The sequence below is a fragment of the Anoplopoma fimbria genome, chromosome 1, assembly GCF_027596085.1.
Source record: "Anoplopoma fimbria isolate UVic2021 breed Golden Eagle Sablefish chromosome 1, Afim_UVic_2022, whole genome shotgun sequence".
Lineage (NCBI taxonomy): Eukaryota > Metazoa > Chordata > Actinopteri > Perciformes > Anoplopomatidae > Anoplopoma > Anoplopoma fimbria.
The window spans coordinates 18,154,249-18,182,027 of NC_072449.1; the positions used below are offsets into that span (position 1 = coordinate 18,154,249).

General features: G+C 40.5%; 1 protein-coding gene across 1 annotated transcript in view; it reads right to left on the reverse strand.

Annotated features, from left to right (window-relative positions):
- The window catches only part of grik4 (glutamate receptor, ionotropic, kainate 4), a 153,227-nt gene that overhangs the window by 47,251 nt on the left and 78,197 nt on the right, over nucleotides 1–27,779 (reverse strand). The window contains exons 7-9 of the mRNA XM_054620398.1: nucleotides 9,608–9,769; nucleotides 3,286–3,438; nucleotides 1,603–1,707 (exon numbers count right to left, since the gene is read on the reverse strand). Of these exons, the coding sequence (XP_054476373.1) occupies nucleotides 1,603–1,707; nucleotides 3,286–3,438; nucleotides 9,608–9,769 (420 nt within the window). The remainder of the gene's footprint in view (nucleotides 1–1,602; nucleotides 1,708–3,285; nucleotides 3,439–9,607; nucleotides 9,770–27,779) is intronic.

Here is a 27,779-nt window from a genome sequence, read left to right on the forward strand (position 1 = left end):
TTATATAGATATTTTTAACATACAGAGATTTGAGGTATTTTTAATTTGTGGAACCTTCAGTCAAACATTGGAAACCCCTGCTATAATCTAACCAACTCCTAAGTAACTGATACAGTCCATAGAGCACCGCTAGTTCTGCAATTCAGTCATTAACAGACAGTCCTCAAAGCTGCTCAAAGCCTCTCGTCACTTACATTTCATTACTGACTTCTTTCAATCCTTGTAATCCTGGTAAATGTGTTCAATTTAAAAGAAATTGTTCAGTCTTTGAAAGTGTGTTCCCTTGTGTGAAACTAGGGCAAAGAGAAGTCAGGCGAGACCAGTTTCAGAGATTGTGCGAGATGGTTTAGGGCATAGAGTAAAATGCCCTGTGGTGCTTGGAGAGTATTTTTACTAAACGAAAGAGCACAACAATACGGCTTGTGTAGGAAGCTCAAAATCCCAGGAACCCAGAGGTAACACTGGAGTGATTGGTATTGATCAACACCACCCACAAATCCCTGCTGATATATTATAGTAATTTTGTGATAAAACACTACAATAGTACTAATTGTTATTTTATTGTAAAGAACCACAACCTCAAATATGTATCTAATGTTTAACCAAAGTTACAGAGACATATCTGTAGAAGCATTAATAGCAGAAGGAGAGAAGCCAACACCAAGTGAATTCTGTTTTGACCTAAATCATTTTTCCATAAAATGTGCTTCTGAGCACCTTCAACGAGGCATCCCTAATATTGTCCTCTGGCACTTTGACACTTCTGCTAGCAGGGTAATGGGGAAGATGTCAGTTAAGCAAATGTTATCACGTCTCCACGCTGTACAATCCAGGTCGATTTACCTCACTGCCATAAAGACAACTGTAACGCCAGAAGTAGCGCCCCACTGAGATCAGGACTGTGTGTAAGAGCTTTGTGTTGAGCAGTAACAGCTATACGGTAGCCAGTGTCTATCTAAAGAGAAAGTGGAGGAATCGGCGTGTGTCACTTCTGAAACAATTTCAGAACCCATCGGCTGTCAGTCCGACGACGTATAAGCCCTAAGATGGCAAGGGGTTCTAATTCTGGGGCTCTGGTGTAGCAAGCGGATATCCGGGCCTGGACTTCCCTTTCTGTGTGCTGCCATTGTTTACAGTCTGATTAGCAACTTTAGATGGGAGACTGGATTTAGAGTTGAGAGATGACTTGTTTGACCTGATTGGTTCACAAGTCAGTTTACAAGCACATTTTAAAGCGTTAAAAACCTAATTCATCGGCAGAAGATAGCTGGTGGGTTCCCAGATTGCTTTACGGCCCGATGCATCACGCCTTTTTTGGTCTCCACACAGATTGTTGACATTCATTCAACCATGACTGCTCAAACATGATTGGTCAATACTACTCAGATACACTTCTGATGGCAAAATCGATACAGTTTCTACATGTGAATTCCAAATCCATTCACAGAGATTACTTCTGGAATACCACACAAGTTGTGTCTAATCATTTTGAAACAATCACATGGACTTAATACTATAGCAAGGTTGTGTGATGCTGAATCCATAGCATGTGATTATGTAGTTGTCATATAATACCAACATGAGATTTGGGAGTTACATTACCTGCTTTAGGCCATCCCTGCTGCTCTGCATGATCCGCAGGGCGTAGTTAGACCGCTGACCTTTGCTGTTGAACTCAATGTGGCCCGTTAGACCTTCCAATTCTACCTATCCAACACAGAGACAGCAACACGTTGAAAAATCTCACCAAGAAATCCTGCCTTCTTTCCTCTCAGCAGCACCTAATATAAATATGACTGGATGCTACATTAGCACTACTGGCTCAGTTTCAGCTTTTTGAAATATGTCAAGTTTAGATAAGGATATGAAGACGAAGCTGTAATATCTTCAATTTACAGCAAAACAGACGAGCCATTAGTCACATCTTCTTTCTCTGAGAGAGAAAGACAAACAGTCTGATATCTAATACACGTCACATTTAAGTATTTAGTAATTTCTCTATAATAAGACAACATATTGTATTCACTGACAGCTCATCTCTTTCTCTCCTTCTCTATTGTCTGTCAGTATAATGCAGCGATGAGATTAACTGACCGAGTAGATAGGGAGCATATCTGTAAAGAAGATGAAAGCACAGACTACACATTATTATCAGCAGTCAGTGAAAATGTCTTGACTCTAAAATAATGAATGACTATGCATCGTATTCGAATATATCAACAAGGTTGGGTCTCTGACATTATCTAATTAATGCTATTTCAGAAAACAAAATAAAAAACACACACACAAACATGTGAAGTCTTAAAATTAGGAAAATAGTTTGACATTTTGGGAAATAGACTTTCTTGCAAAGAGTTGGATGTGAAGACGTTTCTTTCATTTATATGCAGTAAATATGAAGCAATTGGTTAGTTTAGTTTAGCATGAAGACAGAAAGGGAAACAGTTAGCCTGGCTCCATGGTTACAGAATTCAAATTACATCGCAATTTTTGTTATAAGTAACGTAATCTATTGGATTACAAAAGAAAGTAATCTAATCTGAATACTTTTTGGTTACTTCAAAATTAAAAACATTGCCCCACAAATAATCTCTTTCTCTTTAAACATCTAAAAACACTTTTAAAGCAAATCATTTTTGTATATTGAGCATTTGCAGTTGGTCAAATCAAATAACACTTACAAAAACAGTGTGTATTCTGGAACATGTTGGATGCTGTCTTTTTATGTAAACCTTTGTTACAAAGGCCACATGGAGGACTTTGCCCTTGTCACTCAAGGGGAGCTCTTTCTCAAAATTTTCATTTTCCATTTTCAATGTAAATAAAAAGGGATAAGATCCATAAATCAAAAAAATTAACAAATATTATTTAATGTTACTGGAAACCTGGCAACCTGAGAGGAGCAACTTACTTGTATATACGTTGGAACATATTCAGCATTTAGAAATCGTAAAGACGTAATCAAAAATGTCATCAAGTTATCCTTGATGATGTAATTATGATCTAACCGAACATTTTTGCAAAAGCAATTTACTTCTTTTTTTTAAATCTGATTTTGTAATCCTAATTACATGTAATACGTTAGTACCCAACTCTGCCTGGCTCTGTCCAAGGATGACAAAATTCACCTACCAACACCTCTAAAGAACTGTTCATGAGTGGATGATCTCATCAAACTCATCAGAGCAAATAACCATATTTCCCAAAATATCAAACTATTCCTTTAAGGTGAGCAGCGGTCAGGCCTGTTGTTTGTTTCCTGATGTCCAGCAGAGGCAATCTTACCATCCTCAGGTAGTTCATGAGGCTGGTGCCGTGCTCCCAGATCTTGGATGACTTGCAGGAGAGCTGAGTGGCGCCAACATTCTGGCTACGGTTCAACTCCTGGACTGCCGCCACCACCGCGTAAACCGCATCAAAGAGCAGAGCTGAGGAGAGCTGCAGAGGGAGGCAGGAAGGTGAATACATTATGCATTCACACACTGACACACACACACACACACACACACACACACACACACACACACACACACACACACACACACACACACACACACACACACACACACACACACACACACACAAAGCTGCTCAAAGCTCAAAGCACACAAACTGAAAGTGTAACATGTCAGTGGTTAGCGGTCAGTAAGGGGTTAACCCATCCCTGGAGTGGCAGGGAGATTATTCCATTAGATCATTAGAAAGACTCTGATCTGCTGACAGCGTTGAACACCATCTCTCTCTCTCTCTCTCTCTCTCTCTCTCTCTCTCTCTCTCTCTCTCTCTCTCTCTCACTCTCGGTTAGACGCTGTCCTTCCCACTCTTTTCCCCAATGAAGCTGGCACACCCTGACCATTCCAATTACTGCCTGCCTCCCTCAGCGAGGGCACAGTGGGAGAGGCAGCTTTTCCTCTCCTAACCCCTGTACAAACAGCCAACTCGTCACTGCCACGGCATCCTGTGATGCACATTTGATTAAAATACATGACGCCTCGCATTAGAAGCTGGGGTCGAGTCTGAGATTCAGTGGGATACATTTGTGTAATGGGAAGATAAATTAAATTGCCCTGATGTTTGGTGGAGGCACGCATTGCTGCGTGCTTGGCTGACATCTCGAAGTGGATGGCGACACACCACCTGAAGCTCAACCTGGACAAAACCGAGCTACTCTTCCTCCCGGGGAAGGGTTGCCCGCACCGAGACCTGTCCATCACCATTGATGATGCCGTGGTGACGCCAACTCGGACTGTGAGGAATCTGGGTGTGACCCTGGACGACCAACTGTCGTTCTCAGCAAACATTGCATCGGTCACACGCTCCTGCAGATTCCTCCTCTACAACATCAGGAGGATTCGCCCCTTCCTCACTGAGGAGACGGCGCAGGTGCTCATCCAGGCTCTGGTCATCTCCCGCCTGGACTACTGCAACTCACTACTTGCCGGAGCCCCGGCGTCGGCCATCAGACCCCTGGAGCTTGTCCAGAAAGCTGCAGCACGTCTGGTGTTCAATCGCCCCAAGTTCTCTCACACAACTTCCCTTCTCCGTTCTCTACACTGGCTCCCTGTAAGAGCTCGCATCCAGTTTAAGACTCTGGTGCTAGCCTACAGGGCAGTGAAAGGAACAGCTCCTTCCTATCTCCAGGCCTTGGTCAAGCCCTACACCCCTGCCCGACCACTTCGCTCTGCTGCCTCGGGCGATTGGTTTCCCCGTCGCTCAGAGGTCCCTCCGGCCGATCCACCCGGTCACAGCTTTTTTCTGTCCTGGCCCCTCAGTGGTGGAATGAACTCCCCACCGACGTCAGGACAGCAGAGTCGCTGCCCATCTTTAGGCGCAGGCTGAAAACTCACCTCTTCAGGAAGTACTACCCTGAGCCTTCCTCGTAGCACTTATTGCACTCGTATTAGTTGTTGCACTTACTGTATTTGTATCAGTTCGCTGCACTTATTGAATTTGTATTTGTTTACTGCACTTATCTTATTCGTAGTAGTTTGTAGCACTTACTATATTCGGATTAGTCTGTTGCAATTATTGTTTTCGTAGTAACTTGCCTCTGCACTATACTTTTGCTCTGGCTTATGCTTTAAGATGCTTGTTTAAGAAAGGAGATGCACTTATGACTTCTGGTGACTAGTAGTTCTCTTGAATACCTATGTTGAATACACTTCCTGTAAGTCGCTTTGGATAAAAGCGTCTGCTAAATGACTGTAATGTAATGTAATGTAATATTGATGCAGGGAGGGATTGTGATGCATGGTACATTTTGGAGACCAAAGAGAACTACAATTGGCCATTAAACTGCAAACCTGTGATGTATTACAACCTTGTATTGTCTAACGTAATTGGTGGATTGCACATTAAGAGCAATATGGTGTACACAAACAGCTTGTGAAGACATTACAACCACGAGGCGATGCGTTTTTGGTGGTGTTTGTTAAGTCAGCATTTAACCCTCTATTGCATGGCGTTGCCATATGGCAACAATTACTTTATCTCAATTTTATTAAAAGGCAGTAATATATAATCCATTTTTTACTGTGTAGCTGTGAAAAGGGGGGTCTTTTATACACAAATACACATCTCATCACAAATACACATCGAACAGGAAATCCTGTTTGCGCCCTCTTTTTCCATGGACATGCAGTGCTGAGGAGATCATGATCTGAGCTCTTACAAAGTTGACTTATTGTTCAATATTTAGGCAAAATTCCTTCAAATTTTTTTTTTTTAAATATAATCTGAGGTAAGTAAACTTTTAATTTTCATCATTAAAACCAGTTTAGATGTGATAAGTTTTTTGTAAAATGGTAAAATTTATTTGTTGCCATATGGCAACTATATGCGAATATGGAAGTGATCTGTGTGCATTCAACCTATTGGACTGTAATTGACTTACATAGCACTAAGCTATTCTGAGACTATGTTCACAATTTTGGATTACATTCAAAAGGGAAAAAACATAATTTATATTTATATTTGGTAATATCATACATTTAGTAACTGTAATGTATTATCTGTATTATAATTTACACCACTGGAAATCATAGTTTTAACAGAAGGAAATGAGATGTCCTACCCAAATTATATGTTGGTCCACTTTTGTGGAAATTTCTAGTCAATAAGCCCATACAGTTTTTTACAGGTGTCAAATACAATGTGTGTGATATGTAGTCCAGATAGTACAGTAATTGGAATTATAAGCAGCATTTTGAACTATTTTTGACTGTATAGTCAGTATACATATATGCTGCTTTCATCCATAGAACATGCAACCAAGCTTCTTCTATACGAGAGGGAAAATTGAACAGGGCAGAGCTCTTCCACCAGAGGCGTGTGAGGATGAGCTAGTGGACAGTGATGAGGAAAACGATGTTGACGTGAACCTAGATGAGAGCAGTGACAGTTCAGAGTCAGAGTCAGAGTCAGGCACAGACACAGAACCAGAAGCAGAACCCGAGGAAACAGGTAGAGGGGGGGTTAGACAACTAGGAGAATAAGTGCAAAATGAATAGAATTTCATGTGAATTTGTTTGAGAAACATGTTGATGATAACCAAATGAAATGAATGACATTGAATAAGAATGATTCAATTAAATTAAATAGGAAATAAATTAGTTTTTGATCAAGACAACGATGTACCCGTGTCTTATTACAGGTGTATGTAACTATCTTATTACGATGTTATTATTACCGTATATTCCAAATAACAATTGAAATTAAATTAATTTAACTTTGTAAATATTGGGTTAAACATTTCACTAAACATAAGTTGGATTTGTTCAGTCTTGTTTTAAATAAAAGGATGTTTTTAGAGAAAAAAATTGATTTTATGGTACTGCGCATTGTTGCCATATGGCAACAATTTTCCAACTACCCCTATTTAATTATTTGTTTTTACAAATTTCAAATATTTCCATTATTTAAGTAATTTTAAGTAATAAAAACACATTAAAACATTTTTTATCATGTTTAAGTAATAATTCATGCAATAGAGGGTTAAAGGGGAATTACAAAGTTTAACAGTGTTTCTTATATTCCATTGGTATCTTCTGACATCTACAATGCTAAGCAAATAATGCAGTGTCGGTCTTTCTTCGCTTACTATCATGCTCTGTATGAGTGGGTGGATCGTAAAGTTAATATTACATGACTCCTAAAATAGGTCTGGATCATTGGTAACTTTTGTTTGTATCTTATTACAAATTCAATAAGAGAAAATTTGCTTGTATGATCCAGGTTGTTGAAATTGGCGTCTTAGCTGATGATTTGTAGAATCACAGTGGAATGCAAAATTGTACTGGAAACAGCCTGGTAACAAAAACAAATCACAAAGCTTTGCATGCTTCAGAAGCCATTGTACATTAGCAAACGGCAACTCCAGATTAAAAGGGACAAGCTACTGTGTTTGGTTTCATGTTCAAGAGAAGGCTTGTATTCTTAAAGTCTTCCTCCCAAGAGTTTTTACTTTATGCAGTTTTTCATAAACATACTGTCAGGCATCTGTAGTCTTCACTCTATAAAGCCATTCCTCTGTCACAGGTGTACTCCATTTCTTTGGAAACATGATTTGCTTTCACTATTTCAGGCCTGTTTAACAAAAATGTATATTATATCCCTCAAACTTTGGTTTTGTTTGATATTCTGGGAACAAATACAGCCAGATCTTGTATAACTGATGTTTTAGTCTTATTAAGATCCTTGCGTCTATGTGGTTTCCACGATGCTATTTTCAGAATATAAATATCTTCACACAATTGCAAGATATTTACAGGCAGCACAATTTGTCCTACAGTTATTCTTCTCCCATAAAACCTTGTTTCCTAAGAACCTACCCTACTAATTAAATGCCATGTGGTTGCACTTTCTTAGATGAACTTTTATAATCAGTTAGCATGGTGCATGTCTTTGAATCTTTGAATGAATTAAATGTCTCAGCTCTATGCACGTAAAGAGGTCACTTGTGTGCATTTCTTGTATGTGTGAGCCCCAGTTACATTTCCTCCAGACTTAATTACTGTTAATGAAAAGACAGCATATTATCTATGTGCATGTCTAAATGAGTTAATCACTTTCTTGCTCTGCCTTCATCAGCCTTTATTCTCTCTAGTTATTAGCTAATTAGTCAAAAGTCCTAATTACCGCAGGCTCAGAAGTATCTGAGCAACCTGATGTGTGCAAAACACAACATTTTTCCATGCTATTCTTAACCTGTTTCACCATCCAGCCTGTGTGAAGTAGAAGGGGTTGATGGGTGTGCTTTTTCCCCCCTTTCGTTAAACTTAAAGAGGAATTCATTCATTAATTGCTTTTACTGAATTTCTAATTCCCCATGAAGCCCTTACGAAAATGTGCATTGTTTATTCTCCCCTTAATGTGTTGTTTTTGTTAGCAGTCATGTATAATTATAAGAAAATGAGACAATACATTTTCAAATTGAATTAGTTTCCCCGTTTGCCATTATTATATAATTATATATTTATTATGATACAAGAAGATATAAATTCATACTGTAAGCTTGGTTAGATTCAACTAAGAAATGATTGAAAACAACACTTAATTATTGATGGTATTGATGGTTAAATATTGATTCGTATATAATGCGTATGTGTGCATGTGAGAAATAATAAAGTACCATTTTGTTTACAGGACATTGTGAGCAGGAATTCAATCTTCTTGTTACTCTCAGATGCCTTTTTTATGAGTGACACTGCTGGACAAATGGGTGAGAGAGTTTAGCTTTGAGATGGATTGCTGGGGAGTTAGATAATACTCATAAATTTTGGCCTCGTAAACAAGAGCTCATTTACGAGAAGGTGGCACTCATCATGTTTATGCAGGTCATTTACGACATTTCTTTGCTGAACTGGCCCTAGAAAACTCTGATAAGCCTTTCTCATAAAAGAGGGACGGGAGAGTTATGCTGAGAATACAAAATGTTCAAGCACCAAGGCCATTTCTTCTGTCTAGTACGGTTTGCTCAAATGTTATAAAAACTGTTCAGAGACAAATGATCCATCGCTTTATTCTATTATTATTATCATATTATTATTTATTCTATTATTATTTATTCTCCTTTTTTATAAAAACCTACAACAGTCTTCAGGCATATTTTAAAAAAATTCATGGTGATTTGAGACTGTTTTTGAATTCATTTAAATATGCAGAACTGGAATGTTAAATGTTACTACAGATAATGTTTAGATGAGTGGATGATTTAAAGGGGGGTTGCACTGACTGCCCTTTTGCATTGCATTTTATCTGAAGCAAATTTAACAAGGAGGATGCCATTATAAATGCAATAAGCAAGGTGGCAAACGCTGCTAATGAGCTATTTGGGAAACAACAACTGCCTGCAGCAATACCTGCAATTACAACAGTTAACTGGATAAATGTCATCCCAGTATATTTCAGAGGCACTTTTGTGTCTAGGTGACTTCAGTATTATAGTATGGAGAAGTTTGAGATAGAGAAGTACACTGGAAGAATAACTCTTTAGAGAATGCTGGACTTGGTAAGGAAATAAATGAAAAAGGTTCATCATCCAATATTCTCATGGTTAACATTGGTCTCTTTTGTGTGTGTGTGTGATATAATGTGTGTGAGTACTTACTGGGGTGCCAGCAAAGGGTGCATGGTCACAGTTCTCTTGCCAGGAGCGGTTGAGGCTTAGCACAAAATCCTGGAAGAAGGGGTGAGTATTGTTGAAGACTGAAAATCCGACTATGTTGACTCTTTGGTCCACCACGTCGTCCAGTCGGAGTAAAGAGAATTCCTGCAGGGCAAAACGAGAAGACGGAGAGAGACAGACAGAGATTATTGGTTGAATGCTGCTGATTTAGATGGGAGCTGTCATGTTCTGCCATGATCTGCCATAATCCACTTTGAATAACACCAAATGATTAATCGAATCATTGTCAAGGTAAAAAGGGCATCTGTTAATCAAATATGTTTACATCCGATTTAATCCGCCTCACTTAGCTTTCATCAACTCCCATTATTCCGGCTGACTGACATGAGAAAGCTGTTGCCATTTGTTCATTCCCACCATTTAGCTATGCATCGATGCACAAAACCATGCATTATGCACTGGCCATATGGTATTCCTGCCATACAGGTCATTGTATGAATACTGGATTGCAATGCTAAAGGGATAGCATTAGAGAGAGACAGACCCAAGGAGCCTGAGATGGACAGGAGACAGGAAGGGGGGAAAACGAGGACACTGAGACCGATAGATAATTGAGAAAGTGAGATAGAAATCCATGGCATGTAGAAATGCTCCAGGTTAGGAGGAGAGGAAAAAACAAGTAATTTGTATTTGGCTCTTTGCTCCAGGGAACAAGCTAGTTTTTCCACTGCCTTGGGGAACAGCAGACAGGGGACAGGCGGAGATAGAGATGAGGAAGAGTAGCAGAGGAAGGGGGTTGTGTGAGAGGGGATGGACGTTTCCTGAAGGTTAATAGAGGTGTCAGAACCCAGTACCCCCTCAGGTGGCAGCCTTCGCCTGGCAGCCTGTTGTGCCATCTAGCCTATGACAGCCAGACCAAGCCCAGTCTACCTGTCTGTCACCAAGGCCAGGGACTCTGAAGATAAGATGGGTTGGAGGGGATGGTTAGGTAGAAAATAAAAAAGGTGTGGTGTGGGAGTTAAGAGGCGGCAGGTGACACTGGGAAGTTGTTAAAACGAGTAAAAAGAGCAGAGTAGAGAAGATCTGTGCATGTATATGAGTGACAATAGTCAACAGGTTGGATGGACAAAGTAAAAGAGAAGTAAGAGGGGTATATAAATGAAAGGAACAAACATTGATGGTAAAATAATTATCTTTTAATTGAAAAGAAGCTGCTAACTATTTCCTTCTGGCATGCAGAAACCCACAGTTCTTGTGCGGTAACAGCTCTAAGGATTAGGCCAAAATCAAACAACCAAAAACACATATGTTCGTCAGCCAGAGGGAAATGTTGACTGTCACTTGGAGATATCAAAGCTTACAAAAGTCTAGGGCACGGCTTTGCTGCAACAGAAAAATGAAAATGAAGAAAATGGTCTTTTCATCTGTAAGTGTGGAGATTAGGCAAATCAGATAATGGACTTCCAGACAAAAAGAGTGAATAGGTCAGTGAATTGAAGAATTGATAAGCAGGTTTGTGGAGAAAGCGCTCAGACCAAAAGGAGCATGAGTCACTCTACTGTGGAGACACCCATAGGTGACTGCACAGATAGGGACTCAGAGCTGTGCAAGGCAGAAAGAAAGCACTAGATACTGACTTTGAGTGGGAGGCCTATTATCCCCAGTGCCAACACCGCAGAAACCTGGAAATCCCAAATGTTTATCTTTGCTAACGTAAAAAGAATAAATAAAAAAACTCTGGTTAACCTTGCTAACAAATATATTCCAGGTAAGTGTAGAGATGGACAATATGAGCTACAGGGACAGCACAAGAGAGTTGAGAGGGAGAGTAAGGGAGTTGGAAAGCAAGTGGAAAGATATGTATGAGGCATGTGAATGATACCTGTCCTTGGCAGCAGGAAAGATATGTGAGGTTGATCGGCAAGAGGTGTGCAGTTTTAAAAAACACAAAATATATATAGTCGTGCTTTGGCATCTTCCAGACAAAAAACATATTTTCCTTTGAGAAACTCTTTTAAATCTTCTCCTGGCCCATCTGATTAGTCACTATAACGTCCCAACTCCACCTGCTGATTATGTTTTCCTTATAATAAAGGCTTCTGATACTGGTGAAATTATATAATACAATTGGCTGTAGTATAAGCTTGACATGACAGTCAAATAATAATAAAATAATATATTATATATAATAATAATAATAAAATTTAATAAGAAACTGTAACATTTTGCAAGTTTGTGGCCTGCTGTGCAAGCTACTGCAGTTTATGATTACAATCCTACCAGCACTAATTCCTTTTTCTTGCTGCTTTTTGACTGACAACGCTAGTCAATTCAACTGTCAAAATCTAGGCTGACCGGATTGTTATTCATCATGCTCCAGCACTGCTTTCATATTGGACTGCGCCGCACGCGTGCTGCGTTTGTGCCTGAGCCTGCAGCTGGGTTCTCATTTGTGCACCCAATAAAAAAATAAAATAAAATACCACACAAAGCAAATGGAAACAAAAAGACAGTTGACAAAAATGTTTGAGATGTCAAACAGAGACAAAAGCAAAAATTTAAGATACATAATATATCCTGATTTGAGGAGATTTGAAAACAACTGTAAAGCACGTCTGAACAGCATAAGTATTGCCTAATTAAAAGATGGGGCACTGGAATGTGAGGGGCTGCTGGCTGCTTTTGAATTTCATGAGGCAATTCTGTCAATGACTGTCAAGGGTCTGATGAGCTGTGTTTAAAATCGCAAACTATTTATACTATCCATGCTAAATTTGACATAAAATTGAGTATGTTGTGCGATTCAACCGCATGGTATGTGGATTTTGTATTTGCAAGAAAAGCCTGGATACATAATAGATAAGCGATGAATATCTGATTGCGAGACGTGAGCTCACTGGACATACCAACCACTCGAAAATGCATTGCGGTTGTATGGATTGAGGAATGATGGTGAGTTATGTTAAGCTACAGTTACAGTAAGAGGAGAAAGCACGGGAGCTCACATATATAATGTACTGCTGCAAACATGTAACACAAAAATAATGAATCATTTTAATTTCACTTAAAATAATACTGGAATATATTAAATTGAGTTGAAGACATAATGTTGATTCACATTTGTGATAAACAATTTTCATTCAACAGTATAGTGGTAACGTATTGCTTGAGTTTACTTCAGTGTGAACAGTCTGCTGTTAATGGCATACTTAATCTTTATTTCAGGTGGCAGTTACAGATTGGGTATGCAGTACGTCAGTATGCTATTTGGACCAGAATAGAGGAACACTTGATCCATGTCTTAATTTTAACCACAAATGCCATCACATTAGGAAAAAGTCTAACTTGAAAATATTTTATATTTATATATCTTTTTTCACAAACTCAAAGGATAAGAAGGTGATATTACTGATTTTCGTGCATCAATAAAAACTGTTTTAATCTTGTCTTTTTGTATCTTTAGCCCTCCCTTGTGGGGCCTCATAAGCCTTTTGGGACTGGCCATATAATTAATGGGTAAGTGTACTTTAATAGATCATTAGAGGCAGAGCTGTGCAAATGAGCCTCTCATTAAGTGTGTCTCTCAAGAGTGCCTGTATGTATGCATGTACATATGCACACGAGTGCAAACACAAACCGAAGAGCTCATGTGCACACCCACACACAGGAAAATGAAATCCCTATAATTGAGCGTGCACACACACACACACACACACACACACACACACACACACACACACACACACACACACACACACACACACACACACACACACACACACACACACACACACACACACACACTAAAGACCAAGGTCACCAAAATATCCGTAGGCTATGTCTGAAGAAACATAATGTGCTGAATTCCTAGGCTTTCAGGGCACAGACACCGACACACAAGTACATTCAAATTCAAACAAACGCACTCACATGGTCGAACACAAACACAGACTAAATCCCTCCACATGAGCAATTATGCTCTCTTGCATACTAAATAGGTGGTGTGAAACAGACGGCTCCTAACAGAGGTGAGTTTGTTTCCAGCGGTGGGGGGAACCAAAAGGCAAAGTTGAAGGGTAGAAGAGAACAGCGGAGAAACCAACTGTCCAACCAACTAGGGTGAAAAGGGAGGAAAAGAATGATGATGAGGAGGACATGGCAGGGGCAAAAAAGTGAGAGAGAAGTTGAATCAATGGAGAGAGGAGGTGAGAGATTATTTGGCAAAACTGAGGCGAAAATAAGAGAGAGAGTGACAGATCAAAGACGAGAGGGAGAGCGACGGAGTGACAGCCTGGCCGAGGGCCCCGACGTCGGCTGTCACCTGGAGATCTATCAGCAGTCAGCACCCTAAAGCCAACCGACCCAAAACTGTTGCTTCACATCCTCAATTCTTGCCTTACTCTCTGTGAAAACCTCAAAGTCTGGAAGTGTCCGTCATGTCTATTCTTTATTACATGTCTCCTTTGTTATTTTCTCAATGTCTCTTTTGTCATTTTAAAATGGACTTTTTAGATCCTTCCAGTGATTTGTATTACTTCTCACACACAAACCATTCAAACATGCATACATTTACACTCACTGACAGAAATGGCCGATTGTGTGACCACTTGCTGTTTAGTCATGAAACATACCAGTGATTCTCTATGCACAACGGGTATCCATTGAATCAGGCTGCATCTCAGCTTCAGTTAGAGGATGTTGTACCTCTAATTGAAACACTGATGATGTCTCAACCAGAAATGTTCTGTTAATAGCCGAGCCTTTCCAGGGCTTGATAATAAGGTTTTTTCCACTTGTCCTGGACAAGTTGATTTTTTTTTGCAGGGCAAATGGAAAAGAAATTGTCTTGGCCCACTGAACAAGTTAAAAGTCATGAACAAAAAAATACAGTTTCTTCATGTTATGTGCCACTCATTACTTGGCTGTTTGGTTGAATGAATACATTCAGAATACAGATTAAGATTTTTTAAACAAATGCATTTTTCTCATGATATGTCTTAATCAGAATGCCTTGATTGACCAATTAGGAGAATCCCTTATTCTGTTCTATGGGATCAGCTTGCAATTTGTTACAATACGTAACAAAGTTTCTATTTTGTACAGGCTTCAACCTCTAAGAGCTGCTGCCAATGGGTTTTAGGAGTAATACACAACATCCAGGGCATTATTATAGCAGAAAACAGCTATTTGCTTTGTAAAGATATAGTGGAGAAAAGTCCGCTTCAGCAGAGAAAGAAGTTTCCCTCCCTCTGTTTGTGTTTTTATACAAGCTTCTCCTTGCTTTGTTGACATAGCCACGCCAGCCGCCAGCCACGTGTGCTTTTCAGTGGGAGTGACCCTCTGGTTAGCTCACTGCCCCACTCTGCACTGCTCTCATATGACTGTTACAGCTGATAATACCGTCCTGCCGTCTCTGAAGCGTAGTACCCACACTCCAGTTCCCCCTCAAGTAAACACGTATATCTTTGTCAGCATGTTTGCCACTTATGCATCCATCAGTCTTTTTGTATGAACCATAACAAGTGGCTCAAAAAGTTAATATTGAGCCCTGCTTTCAAATGCAAGATAGAGGTTCTATGGAGTTCGTTATGCTGTGCAGGGAATGGTGCTTCATATTGTCACTCTTTATATTTTGAATATGAGAACTCTCAGTATTTCAATGACTTTGAGTCATCTGTTTGAAGAACTTTGCTATAGTGGCATTAAAGTTAATGGAGTTTGCTGAAGTTGAGAACTACCAGTCAGTTATGGTGTAAAGGAATAATGTCAAATGAGTCAGAACAATGATTTGAAGTTGCAATGGCTTACCGGCATAATTTTTACATAAATTAAAGGAGTATTAAGAAGGGCATGTAAGATTTATTATGCATGTGTTAACATTAGATAACATACTTGTGAATCACTTATTTAAATAGAAACTAAGCTAATGTTATTGCTAGCGTTATACAATTCCTTTGCCATTTGTAATTACAATATGAGTGAGCAATTCCACAATCAATTTAAAGCATTTAATGGCTTTTAAACATTAAATGATCTCATATATTCCATCCTTTCTGCATCTGCCCTTTCCTTCCTCACCCTCTCTCCCTTGTTCTCGCCCCTGTCTCCCCCTAACTTCTCCAACCCTCCCTCTCTTCTCTCTCCCTCCTCTGCTGACACTTCATTTATCTCTGGTCCTGACATCCCTGACTAATGATCTGCCAGACTGCTCCCCTGCCTAATCTGTTTCCCCTGAATCATCTCAAGACGCTCATCAGCGTCCTCACGCAGCTACCCGTCTCGAGTCAGTTTTTTGTCATGCCCACTTATGTATTTGACTGCTCTCAGTCTTCATTTTGGTTGTGTTTGTTTATTCTGTTATATGTTGATTTTATCAATCTGGAGTGAGAACTTAGGTAAGGAAGAGGTGATGGAGATGCTCATTTTGTCCTACTATATCCAAGCAGAATTACTGCATTGCATTCTAGTTATAATGGTATCATGTTTCAAACTGTGCAATATATGATTTAAAAGCATAGCTATACGAGTTGTTTGCATCCTCTCTTTCATGCTCCCCCTAATTTATACATATTGCGTGTGTTTGTCGGTTTGTGTTTGCTAATTATACATGGCGACAGTCCATTTATTACCAAGGTCTCTATGGAGAAGATCAATGTGAAAGAATGGCCATTCATTGACCATCATTAGAGCTAATGATCTTCGGTGGACGCTGCCTGGGGCGAAGAGAGATTATTTTTTTGTCTCTTTGTTGAAAGCCATACGATTCAGACAGTTGCCCCTACAACCTGCTAAGTGTTCCTTGCTACATTAATTCTGCTCTGTGATTTCCGTAGCACTGTTTCTGGGTAATGTTATGCTTAATCTAAAAACAAGGAATCCCTTTTAGTCGATGGTGCTGATCAGAATTAGACACGCACAGGCATCACTCAGATTGTATCAAACATTGTTTCTTTTATTCTTTGCGATAAAGCTCCCGCCGCTGGTTTATTTTCCTCTCTACCTATTAAGTCCATTTAATACCAGCCGTTAATATCCTGGGCTTTAATTGCAAGATCTAATAGAAATCTTGGCCCTTGGGTCTGAGTGAAGAGAAAGATTAAAACAAAAACACGCTTCACGGAAGAGCACTGAAAGCGAACAGCTCCACGGGGCTTTAGCAGCTTCTCTTTGTAGAGTAGCCGACACTGTGGAGCTCCTTTAGCTCAAACTTAATGTTACGCTCACAGGAGAGCCAAACACACATATACTCGCCTGATGGATGTATACACGCAAACAATCCAAACAAACACACACACACTCACGTAGGCACCCACACGTTAGCACTCAGTCCTGCACCATGGCTTCCATCTAAGTGATTTGAATCCAGCGATCCGAGCTACTCGGCAGGATTGAATAAATCACATCAGTTTGGCAGTGACTCTTCATATGTTGACGGGATTCCTAATGTCATTTGAAGGTTAAGTGAGCACGGGATCGGGCCCAGCAGCGCTCAAACATGGCACACTTTGTGATGTCACTTTGAGGCTTGATGATAGCGTGCAGCCTTCCTCCGTCTCACTTTATCACGCACACTCACACCCGAATCCACACAAAAGCAGTCAAAAACAGGCTTTGACACACAGTGCCGGCTGACATATTATCCCTCTCTGCAAAGTGGGAGCCATCAGTTCAACCCCACCCCCTCCCCCTCCACACTCACCCACCCACCCCTCCGTCTGTTTGTTTTGTTCTTCATGTTCCATTTCCCCTCCACACACCCGTGATCCCTCTTGTCACTGCAGTCATTGTCATGCATCCTTGCCTGAAGAGCTGCCAACACTTCCTGACTGTCACACACACACACACACACACACACACACACACACACACACACACACACACACACACACACACACACACACACACACACACACACACACACACACACACACACACACACACACACACACACAAATATGAATGATAAAACTTAAATGAATAAACATGCTCACCCATAAAACATCCACATTGTCCCTCCCACTCACACATACATACAGTTGAAACATCGTGGTCTGCTTATCTGCTTATCTGCCTGTCTGCCTGCTTCCCGGATATAAGCTGTGTATTTATTGTCTTCTGGTGTCATAAACCAGAGACCAGGATACAGAAACAGGCTGCACACCATATTCACATTTCAACACGAGACCAATCCTCATGCAAACACACAACTCCTTTTTCTTGTTCCTTCTTTTTCATATTAGTTAGAGCTGATTGGCAGGTTTGTATTAAAGGGTGATGAGGGGAGTTAGGTTTTACTTCTGAAGCATGGCTGATGCTGTTATTCTAGTTAATCCCTATTCTTTCTCAAACACTACTGTGCTCTCTGCCATTTGTTCTTGGCCAGTTGGGGTTCCTGGCTCGACATGCTCCATGCTTCTAATTATTCCCCCCCAAAACTGTCAAATAATAAAATGCTTTATAATTGAATGTGCAGATGACATGTATGCCTGCACAAACATAACTCTCTTTTTTTTCTCTGCCTCTTATTCCAAATAAGTTTTCTTCTTTCACTTATTTTGAGGAGGTTGCTTTGCCCTCTGTCATTCTGTTCGAGCAAAGAATAAATGGTAGTTGCTGTTTGCCCTTGTCCTTTAATTTATCCTCTTCTTTACTGCTACCTATTTCCTTACTGCCAAATTTCTCTCTGGGTGTGTCTGGTCTTGATAACAATATTGTCGAGGTGATACAGAATTCAATTTCACAAGTTTATTGTTCTGTTAAAGTTTCTTGTCCCATATCTGTGAATCTGAATGAATGGAGGGAACATCCCTTAAAAAACAACAACGAAAAAAACCCACTTCAAATCAACCTTGTCCTTCATCTTCACTATGCATAAAAAAACAAAAAATAGAAGTTGTCAGTCAAACTGCTTTAGAGGGCAGTCACTGTGACTGTGAAAATGATTGGGATTTAATTAATTCCCCTCCACGGCTTATGTAAAGTTCATATTTCCCTGTTTAGACACAGAGTTTGAGAATCAATCAACTGAGTAATAGAAAAGGTAATAGGCTACGTGGATGGTGACAACAGAGAGCTGCATCCAGCCAGAATATAAACTATGTCTTTATTATGTCACAACAAGTGTGTTTCACCAAATAATGTCTGCTTGCTTCTCATTTGTAATGCAAAGATGCCAACTTACATCATTAAGAATTACATTCATTGTGTTGATGCTGTCGAGAGCAGTCTGAATACTCGTTGCTATAAAGACAGTTATTCCCAGATAGAAGGACGACTTATTTTGAGGTTTTAAATTGAGTTTTTGATTCAGTCATTTCAAAGTATTTTCAAGACCAAGTTAAGCTACAACAGGTTGAAGGAAACTTTGGCTCTGTTATTCTCTCAAATTGGGATTTATACTTGACACAAGAGTTTAATGCCAGTCCAGTCTAGGGTTTTGATAAGGGATAAGGTGGATAAACTGTGTATGCTTTGCTGGCTGAAGCATTCATTTTTGCCCCAGGGGCAGTGCTCTGCTGCTGACCCTCTTCTTCACCTGAAAAGTTTGTTAATCCATTTAAAAAACATGGACAGCGTAACCTTCACTGGACTTGAATGTAAAAATGCTCATATACAAGGTCCATTTCCTTGAAGTCATCACTCACTATTGAACCAACTTGTCAAAACAGCAGTACACTTTATCAGACCCTTCTAGGAGCTTACTGTCCACGCATGAGTCAGAATTTCTTACAGTTTAAACAACATTTGCAGTTTGAATTTCAATGTCAGATAATGTTCCATATTAGCAGAAGTTTTATATGTTTATCCGTTCTTTCACGTGATCACTCGGTATTGTTGCAGTTTCCATGTGTGTAAAGAGCTTTCTGATGAGAGAATATTTTCCCTGTGATATGAAGGCTGAGTATGACGCTCCATTGACACTTCTGAACAGTTCATTATGCCTCATATCAGATTGCACAGACCATTAATAATCTGAGTCTCATTCATGTCTTAATCATTTATTTATTGCTTCCTATTAAGAAAATCTGCTTTATTAAATCACCATCTCCTTATTGTGGGCTCGCAAAGGATTGACGGTAAAAAGCTTATGTAAGGTTTTGCAGTTGTGGTGCATTATTGCTGGTTAATGGACCAGCCACACAGACATCCGCTTCAGACTCCTTTCACTGATTGAATATATTGTCTGATAATCCAGGTCAGAAAAAAATGACACTTGTTTCCACTCAAAGCAAATGAATGTGAGTGTTAAATAAATTCTAAAATGCACATGCAGAATAATTTGGTCACCTACCTCACAAAAAAGGGAAATGTCTCTCTTAAGTGTTGTTCTCTGACTTTGCCATTTTGCCAAAGAGAACAATGACAAATGCATTGGCATGCAGGCTTCATGAAGGGCATTCATGAATCATTTATGTCTCATTTTGAGGGTTAACAGGTGGAGACTTGAGGTCTCTACATGTTCAGGAAATTATACATTGATCAGAATTCATAAAGAGAACTTGAAATGAGCACTGACATTAATGGAAACCAAACCCAGCCTACAAAGAAGAAAAATGCATTTGAATATTGAGCAGTTTTGTGGCTGTCTTAGTGGAGATGGTGGAGTCTGTGTGAGAGACTACCAACGACCCGGCATGTTTAATATGTGAGTCAGGCTTACTTGCCTTATCACCCCAAACATAACTTTCCAGTGATATCAAAACATACTCTGAGAAGGTTTGTTTACCATAAAATGATAAGACTTGAAGTTCTCCGGTCTTTTTTATCTTGAAAGATTAGCCAGATGGCGGCTGGATGTTTGTGTAAATGAAGGTAAACAATTTAGTGTAGTGTTCCACCTCTCAGACTCAGACCTTTGTATGTGTGAGGAGTTCTGGCATATTGATTACTCTGTGTCAGCCCTATTACCACAAGCTCTGCCTCTGAGCCCCATGTCTGGATGAGTCAGTGTTGACAATTGTATTACAGCCTATTATCTTCCAAATCCCAGGGCTTGAGTCGCAGCTCACTGTAGGGTCTTCTTTTTTGGAAAAGTTGAAATTACTTGCTGGTTTCATACTTGACTTCCTTTCTATGCTTGACAACTTTCTTCCCGACATCATCTCACAATCCCAAGTCTACCTGGCTTCCACTGTCATGCCTTTACTCTCTACATTTCATTTCCTCCTTTTCCTTTCCTCATCTCTTTGCTGCTTACCTACTTCATGTCCACATCCTTCCTCTTTCTATCGCAGCCCTTTTTTCTCCTTTCTAATCCATCTTGAACCTGCCATGTACTGTATAATGAGCTGGAAACTTGCCAACACAGTCACCACAAGCTAAAAAATGATTTGGCTTTCCACACCACTTAATGTGAAATCTATCAAAAACCTACACGCATGCTTTGTTAAGAGTGCTTCTATTAAGTGGGAACTTCTCACTATTATGCTACTAAAATGCCAGCATCTTTGTGGCTTGCAAGGACGCAGATGCTCCAGTGTGTGCGGAAGCGCTACTTTACACTAATGAGTTTGTTCATTTCTAATGAAAGTAACTGTGTGTAACATGGTGGGGGATCTACAGGCAGAACAGGACTATAATTAAATTTAATAAAGTTGATAATATGTTTGTAGCATCTGAAAATATAAAGGTTGTGTATAAACTGATTATATCTACAAACGGAAGGGTCCTCTTTACGTTGCGGACAAACCAACCTGCTTCGACTTCCAGATCGTGGTCGGAAAACACAGGGGGACACACAGTGGGTATCAAGATACCTCTGTTGGTTTTAGAGACACTGTGCTTAAAATCTTCACAGTAAAGACTAACTCTTCTGCCCGCTGCCAACTCATTAGCTAACACACAATTACCATTGCTCTCTCTCTCTTGCTTAACCACTCTGTTCCCACTACACACAAACTGGCTCCACTATTCTCCAAATAACCTACGATAGTCTTACAACAACTGGGGGTTCATCCCAAGTTTCTTATTTGTTATTTCCTCGCTCCTCCATCTTCGCTTCAACTGGAAGCTCTAAAGAGCGAGGATGGAGGAGCGAGAAGGGATCTCTTAGGAGCCATGAGCGAGGATACACGAGAGCAGCCTTTCTCGGAAGTTTATTTCAACAGACACAACCCCTCATTGTTTATCAGTTATTTGATTGGACGCTGCAGCCGATCGACTCAGCTGATATTTCTCAACTGCACAGAAGTTTCATATCAGAGTGGAGACGGATCACAGATTAAAATAAAATTTATATTTTATTTGTTTTTTTGATTCACCATCCGGTTCAAATATATACTAATTGTAGGTCTTAACAACAAAACCCAAAACTACCTTCTTCATTTATTACAAATATTTGTCTTTGCATGATATATTTCCCCCAATAACTTTTTATTATGGATACAGTTAGAGTCAGAGAGAGCACAAGAGGCAGTCTGTCTTTCAGCGAAAAACACTGTTTTCATCATTTATCGTAAATTCGATTCAGTCACGACAAGATGATCATTCTTGAGTGTAGGGCCTGATGATTTACGTATAATGTCTATTTTCCCCAAAACATTTAGCCTAATCAATACTTTCCTGTATTCAAACAACAACATAATCACATTTAGGGTTATTTGATTATGCTTCAAAGGAAGGGACGTCTCATTTCTCTTAAAACACTTTCCCTCTTTTCCTATTTCCACGAATATTAGGGAAACGTGGATGTAATTAAGAGATTTACCCTTTGTGTAGATTGGGCGATTTGGGTTTTCACAACTAGTGAAATATTATTTACATGCTTGGCACACGGAAGAGCTTTCAACTGCAACCTCAGCGCTAGATGACACCAAATCCTACACACTGCACTTCTAATTTTTCTTTACTTTGTGAATTATTTTCCATCTTTAAAAGAAAATCTAAATTCAAGTGTGTGTGTTCATGTGTTTTGAAATCCAGATGTGCTTTTGTACTCACATTTAGAATCTATCAGAAAGACATTAGTGATCCAGACAGAAAGTTCAATACACGATCAAGCTAAGCTGATAGTTGAGCTGATAGCTGAGCTCATGTCCAATCAGGATTAGCAAGGGAAACAAGTTTATAGCCTTTATGCAGTTTCTCTTTGGTGTTATGTCACACAAGAAGGTGAGGTCTGCTATTAAGTCGTAATACTTTAATGAGATCATTAAGAATATTTGGACCCTAAGACATCAATTAACTTTGCAATATGTTAACGAAGATGCATCTACAGGTGACACTTCTAATGTTCTTCTTCAACTTAACTTTATTAAGGTCATCGTAAACTTACAGGTACACACATGAAATTTGACCACTGCCTTTAACCCATCCTTAGCATTTTTAGAAGCAGTGGGCTGCTGTAAAGAGGGGCACGTCTTGGGGATCAGTCTCTGTCTCCAAGACGCTTTGACATGCCTATAGCTCTACCCGCTCTACCCACTGAGAGACAGATGGTAAATGCATTTTTTCTGTTGTGTTTGGCTTTAATTTGAGCTGTTTATGCCTGTGCATACTGTATGCTTAACAGCTTTCACACCCATCACAATGCACAACACCCTGCTGATCCAATTAAATTGCTTGCAGAATTGGCAACATTGTTGACTGGGTTAAGGACAGCACAAATAATTTATAGGACAACACTAACACTTACATTACTTCCAAAACAAAATGGGGAAAATAAATATAAAGAGGAATCGGACAATGCAAGGTTGTGGCACCTTGCCCGGAATAGGGAAACCGGGGCACCCTCCTGGAGCCAGACCCGGTAGGGGAGCTCGCCGGCGAGCGTCTGCCGGCCGGGCCCAGCCCGAAAAAGCTACATCGTGCTGCCACCCTGTGGGCCCACCACCCGCAGGGATAGGCATTGGGGTCGGGTGCAATGTGAGCTGGGTGGCAGGCTGGGGCGGGAACCTGGGCGTGCTGACCCCCGGCATCACAGACTAGCTCTAGGGACGTGGAATGTCACCTCTCTGGCGGGGAAGGAACCGGAGCTGGTGCGGGAGGTGGAACGCTACCAACTAGATATAGTTGGGCTCACCTCCACGCATAGCACCGGTTCTGGAACCAAACTCCTGGAGAGGGGCTGGACTTTTTCCTTTTCCGGAGTTGCCCAGGGTGAGAGGCGCCGGGCGGGTGTGGGGATACTCACAAGCCCCCGGCTGAGCGCCGCTGTTCTGGAGTTCTCCCCGGAGAACGAGAGGGTCGCCTCTCTGCGACTGGGAATCGCAGGGGGAAAGTCTCTGACTGTCGTTTGTGCCTATGCACCAAGCGGCAGTTCGGAGTACGCAGCCTTCTTGTAGTCCTTGGGTGGTGTTCTGGAAAGGGCGCCGACTGGGGACCTCAGAATCGCATCCCTGCTTTTTGCAGATGATGTGGTTCTGTTGGCTTCTTCAGAACGTGACCTTCAGCACGCACTGGGGCGGTTCACAGCCGAGTGTGAAGCGGTCGGGATGAGAGTCAGTACCTCCAAGTCTGAGGCCATGGTTTTCTTCCGGAAAACGGTGGATTGCACCCTCTGGGTTGGGAGTGAGTCACTGCCCCAAGCAAGGGAGTTCAAGTATCTCGGGATCTTATTCACGAGTGAGGGTAAAATGGAGCGGGAGATGGACAGGCGGTTCGGTGCAGCGTCAGCAGTGATGCTGGCGTTGTACCGGACCGTTTTGGTGAAGAAGGAGCTGAGCCGTAAGGCAAAGCTCTCGATTTACCAGTCCATCTACGTTCCAACCCTCACCTATGGTCATGAGCTTTGGGTAGTGACCGAAAGAATGAGATCGCGAATACAAGCGGCCGAAATGAGCTTCCTTCGTAGGGTGGCTGGGCTCAGCCTTAGAGATAGGGTGAGGAGCTCAGACATCCGGAGGGAGCTCGGAGTAGAGCTCCTTCGCGTCGAAAGGGGCCAGCTGAGGTGGCTCGGGCATCTGATCAGGATGCCTCCTGGACGCCTCCCTTTAGAGGTTTTCCAGGCACGTCCAACTGGTAAGAGGCCCCGGGGTAGACCCAGAACACGCTGGAGAGATTATATATCTCGTCTGGCCTGGGAACGCCTCGGGGTTCCCCAGGAGGAGCTGGAAAGTGTTGCTGGGGAGAAGGACGTCTGGAGGACCCTCCTTAGCTTGCTGCCCCCGCGACCCGGCCCCGGATAAGCGGAAGGAAATGGATGGATGGATGGAGGCTCACTGACACAATAAACCAAGTAATTCAAAAGCATTTTAAACAGCCCTTTAAGGCATTCACACTGCTGGCCATTGTGGACAAAAACAGCTACAAAGGATTACTAAAACATCCTCCAACTATGAAGTAGCAGAAAAAAGAAACAAAATGCTTATTCAAAATGAAATCTGAATGAGACAACATCATCTCCATCTTTCTGGTACAAAGACCACAGCGAGGTCCTGTCACTATCAATTCATCAACTAATGAGCTATGCCAGAAAGACTAAATCACCTTTGCCCGTCAGCATAGATTAAATCATTCAAGTTTGTTTCATCTCTCTGGCACTACCTCAAAAATAAAACAAAATATGATATTGAATTATAGCAAATAACAAGAAGCAAATCTCAACATGACCGTTAGAAGCCACACATGATCATTAAGCTATCCAGACATTTCCTGTATAGCGTAATATTTTCCTATTGTGGTCCTTATAACACAGCGTGAACATTTAGTCTGAAAGCTTGATGAGTAATACTAAGGTGATCGATGTGCAAAAATCAGGGCTTTACTGAGATGAGCAGAGTTAAGATTGAGTCTCATCTCCATTATCTGCTCCTTCTCCCTCTGGAATTTTTCTCAGTATTTCAGCCACCCACTCCTCCACCCCACTGCCGACTTCCTAAGAAATCTGCAATGCTTTTCAATTAAAGCATTCATAAGTATTTTTTTGACTTTGAAGGCTTCGTTATTCTTCAAAACTTCCTTTGCCTTTTGAGCTCTCAGCTGTTATGTTCTTCCACTAAATTCATCTTAATTTGAATGAATAGCCTACTGGAAAACATAGACTGATTCCAAACATATGCTAGTGTATGCAATATTCATTGTGTTTTTGGCCTCCACCAGCTTCAGAAGTATCCTGGGCATAAGGTCTCTGCCTCACAAATAAGCTGTTACTGTTGCAGGTCAGACATAATCCTATGAATAATGGAATAAAATTGGTAATTTGTTTCCAGCACTGTAGAAATGCTGCCATATTGTTTTGATGTATGCAGCTATTAAATGGTTTCAAAGTAAGCTAATGTCAACCCCAGCATGCTGGACAAAGATATATGGTGTCATGGTCATATTGAAACGAGTGAAACTAGGTGGCCACTGGAAATGATATAAGTGACAGGTTGGGAGCCTACACAAGAGAGATCACTTGGATACAATCCATGAATGTGCAGTACAGTAAAGTATCCAGACAGACTCTATCGGAGGAGCTGCAATTACAGTTTTCATGTCCAAGCTGTAGGTCTATTGTGTTGAATTTCATGAACAGGAAATTCAGCAAATCATTTATCCAATTTTGCTATTACATCCCAGGTTCATAACAAGTCTGTAGGCATGACATTTGGTAATGCTCCCTCTCTCCTCCTCCTCCTCCTCTCCTCCCAAACCACACTCACTGAGAACATCGTAATTAAGAGGCTGCAGGAGGCTTTAGAGCTCAGCCTGAATTTACGTGGCAAATGATATAAGCATAAAATTACTTATGGCCAAAAACACTGCATGAACATTCCAGATAGAGAATAATCAGTGTGCCACTAGAAATGGATTTCATTACAGAGTGAGGCTCAGACTGAGGCCTAACAGTTTTATCCTGGTATACCCTTCCCCCAGTATACAGTAACAGCGGGGGCGCCATTAATTAGTACTTTATATCATTAGAAAAATCAATATGCAATTTACAGAAATATTACTCAATCAAAGGCTTCTGGTGCATGTCTGTTCATCCACAGGACTGCCATGCTAGATAAGAAGTCGAGATGATTTGTCTGTTTTTTTCAAATTGTCAATTATGATTATCACACTGATGGCTCTGCCTTTATCTGGGGCACATTCTACAGAAAAGAAGATAATGTCTTTGCCATTTCAGGGTACAGCAACATCAGGAGTTTCCACATGACTATGTCTCTTTAAAGCTGCACTAATCAACATTTTTAATAGACAATGGATCAGATGACAACATAATGACTGTGTAATGTGAAAGGGGTCATTCTAACTGACTAAACTCAACTCTGCAGATGCCCTCAAAGCTACAAAGCTGTATAGCACCTTTCAACTCTTTGTTTCCGTTCTGTGGTTAAACTTTACTGTTTGGTTCAGTCCCAACATTTTCATCATAGTTTCCAGAAGCAGCAAATCCCCTGATTGAACTATATGCAACCTGCCCGGCACCAATCAGCAGAATGGTAATGTTAGATAGAGTCAGATACCTTCCTTGGAGCTAGTCAAGACATAAAAAAGAGTTAGAAGTAGAGTAGAAATTTCACATACATGCCACGGGTGGACATAACCACAACTCAAAATGAATTCTAATATTGCTAAACAGAAATAAACACATTCCTTAAGCTTCACAGACTTTCTGCATGAAGACAGCTTCCCATTGCAGTGGAGAATTAAAGATTATTACAGGTAGGAACCAGCTTTTCAGGATAGTAATTGCTTGGTTTCCTCTGAGGAACTTACTAAAGGTATGCTTTTGCTAAAACAGTTTAGTGTCAAACTCAATGTAATTTTAAAGAACATTAAGGAGTTTTCATAATTTTATACATTGTTATACAATACACTGTATATAGACTTTGGGAAAAAAGAAAACGAAGCAGAGCAAATAAAGCTCAGAGGTGCAAGTCTTCACTATACAATCTGCTGTCACTGGGAATTTGTTGCTGTTGTTGTTGATAGTGCAAAGACGTTCTTATGATTGCTATAAGATATTTGTCTGAAATATTACGGGAAGGTGGAAAAACTGTTACTTGTGCTAATTTATGTATGTCTTTGTGGGTAGGAGATTTGACCTTCTGATGACACATAATTAAACTCATACAGGTAGTATAAAGCTTCAGTTGGAGTTTCAGATGAAAGTCACTGACGTGTATTGGGTGGTAACATTCACTGCGTATTCTGATCAAAGGAACATTGAAGCCATCTAAATTGGTGTCAAGAGTCTTTAGTTTAATAGTGGTTATAATTACAT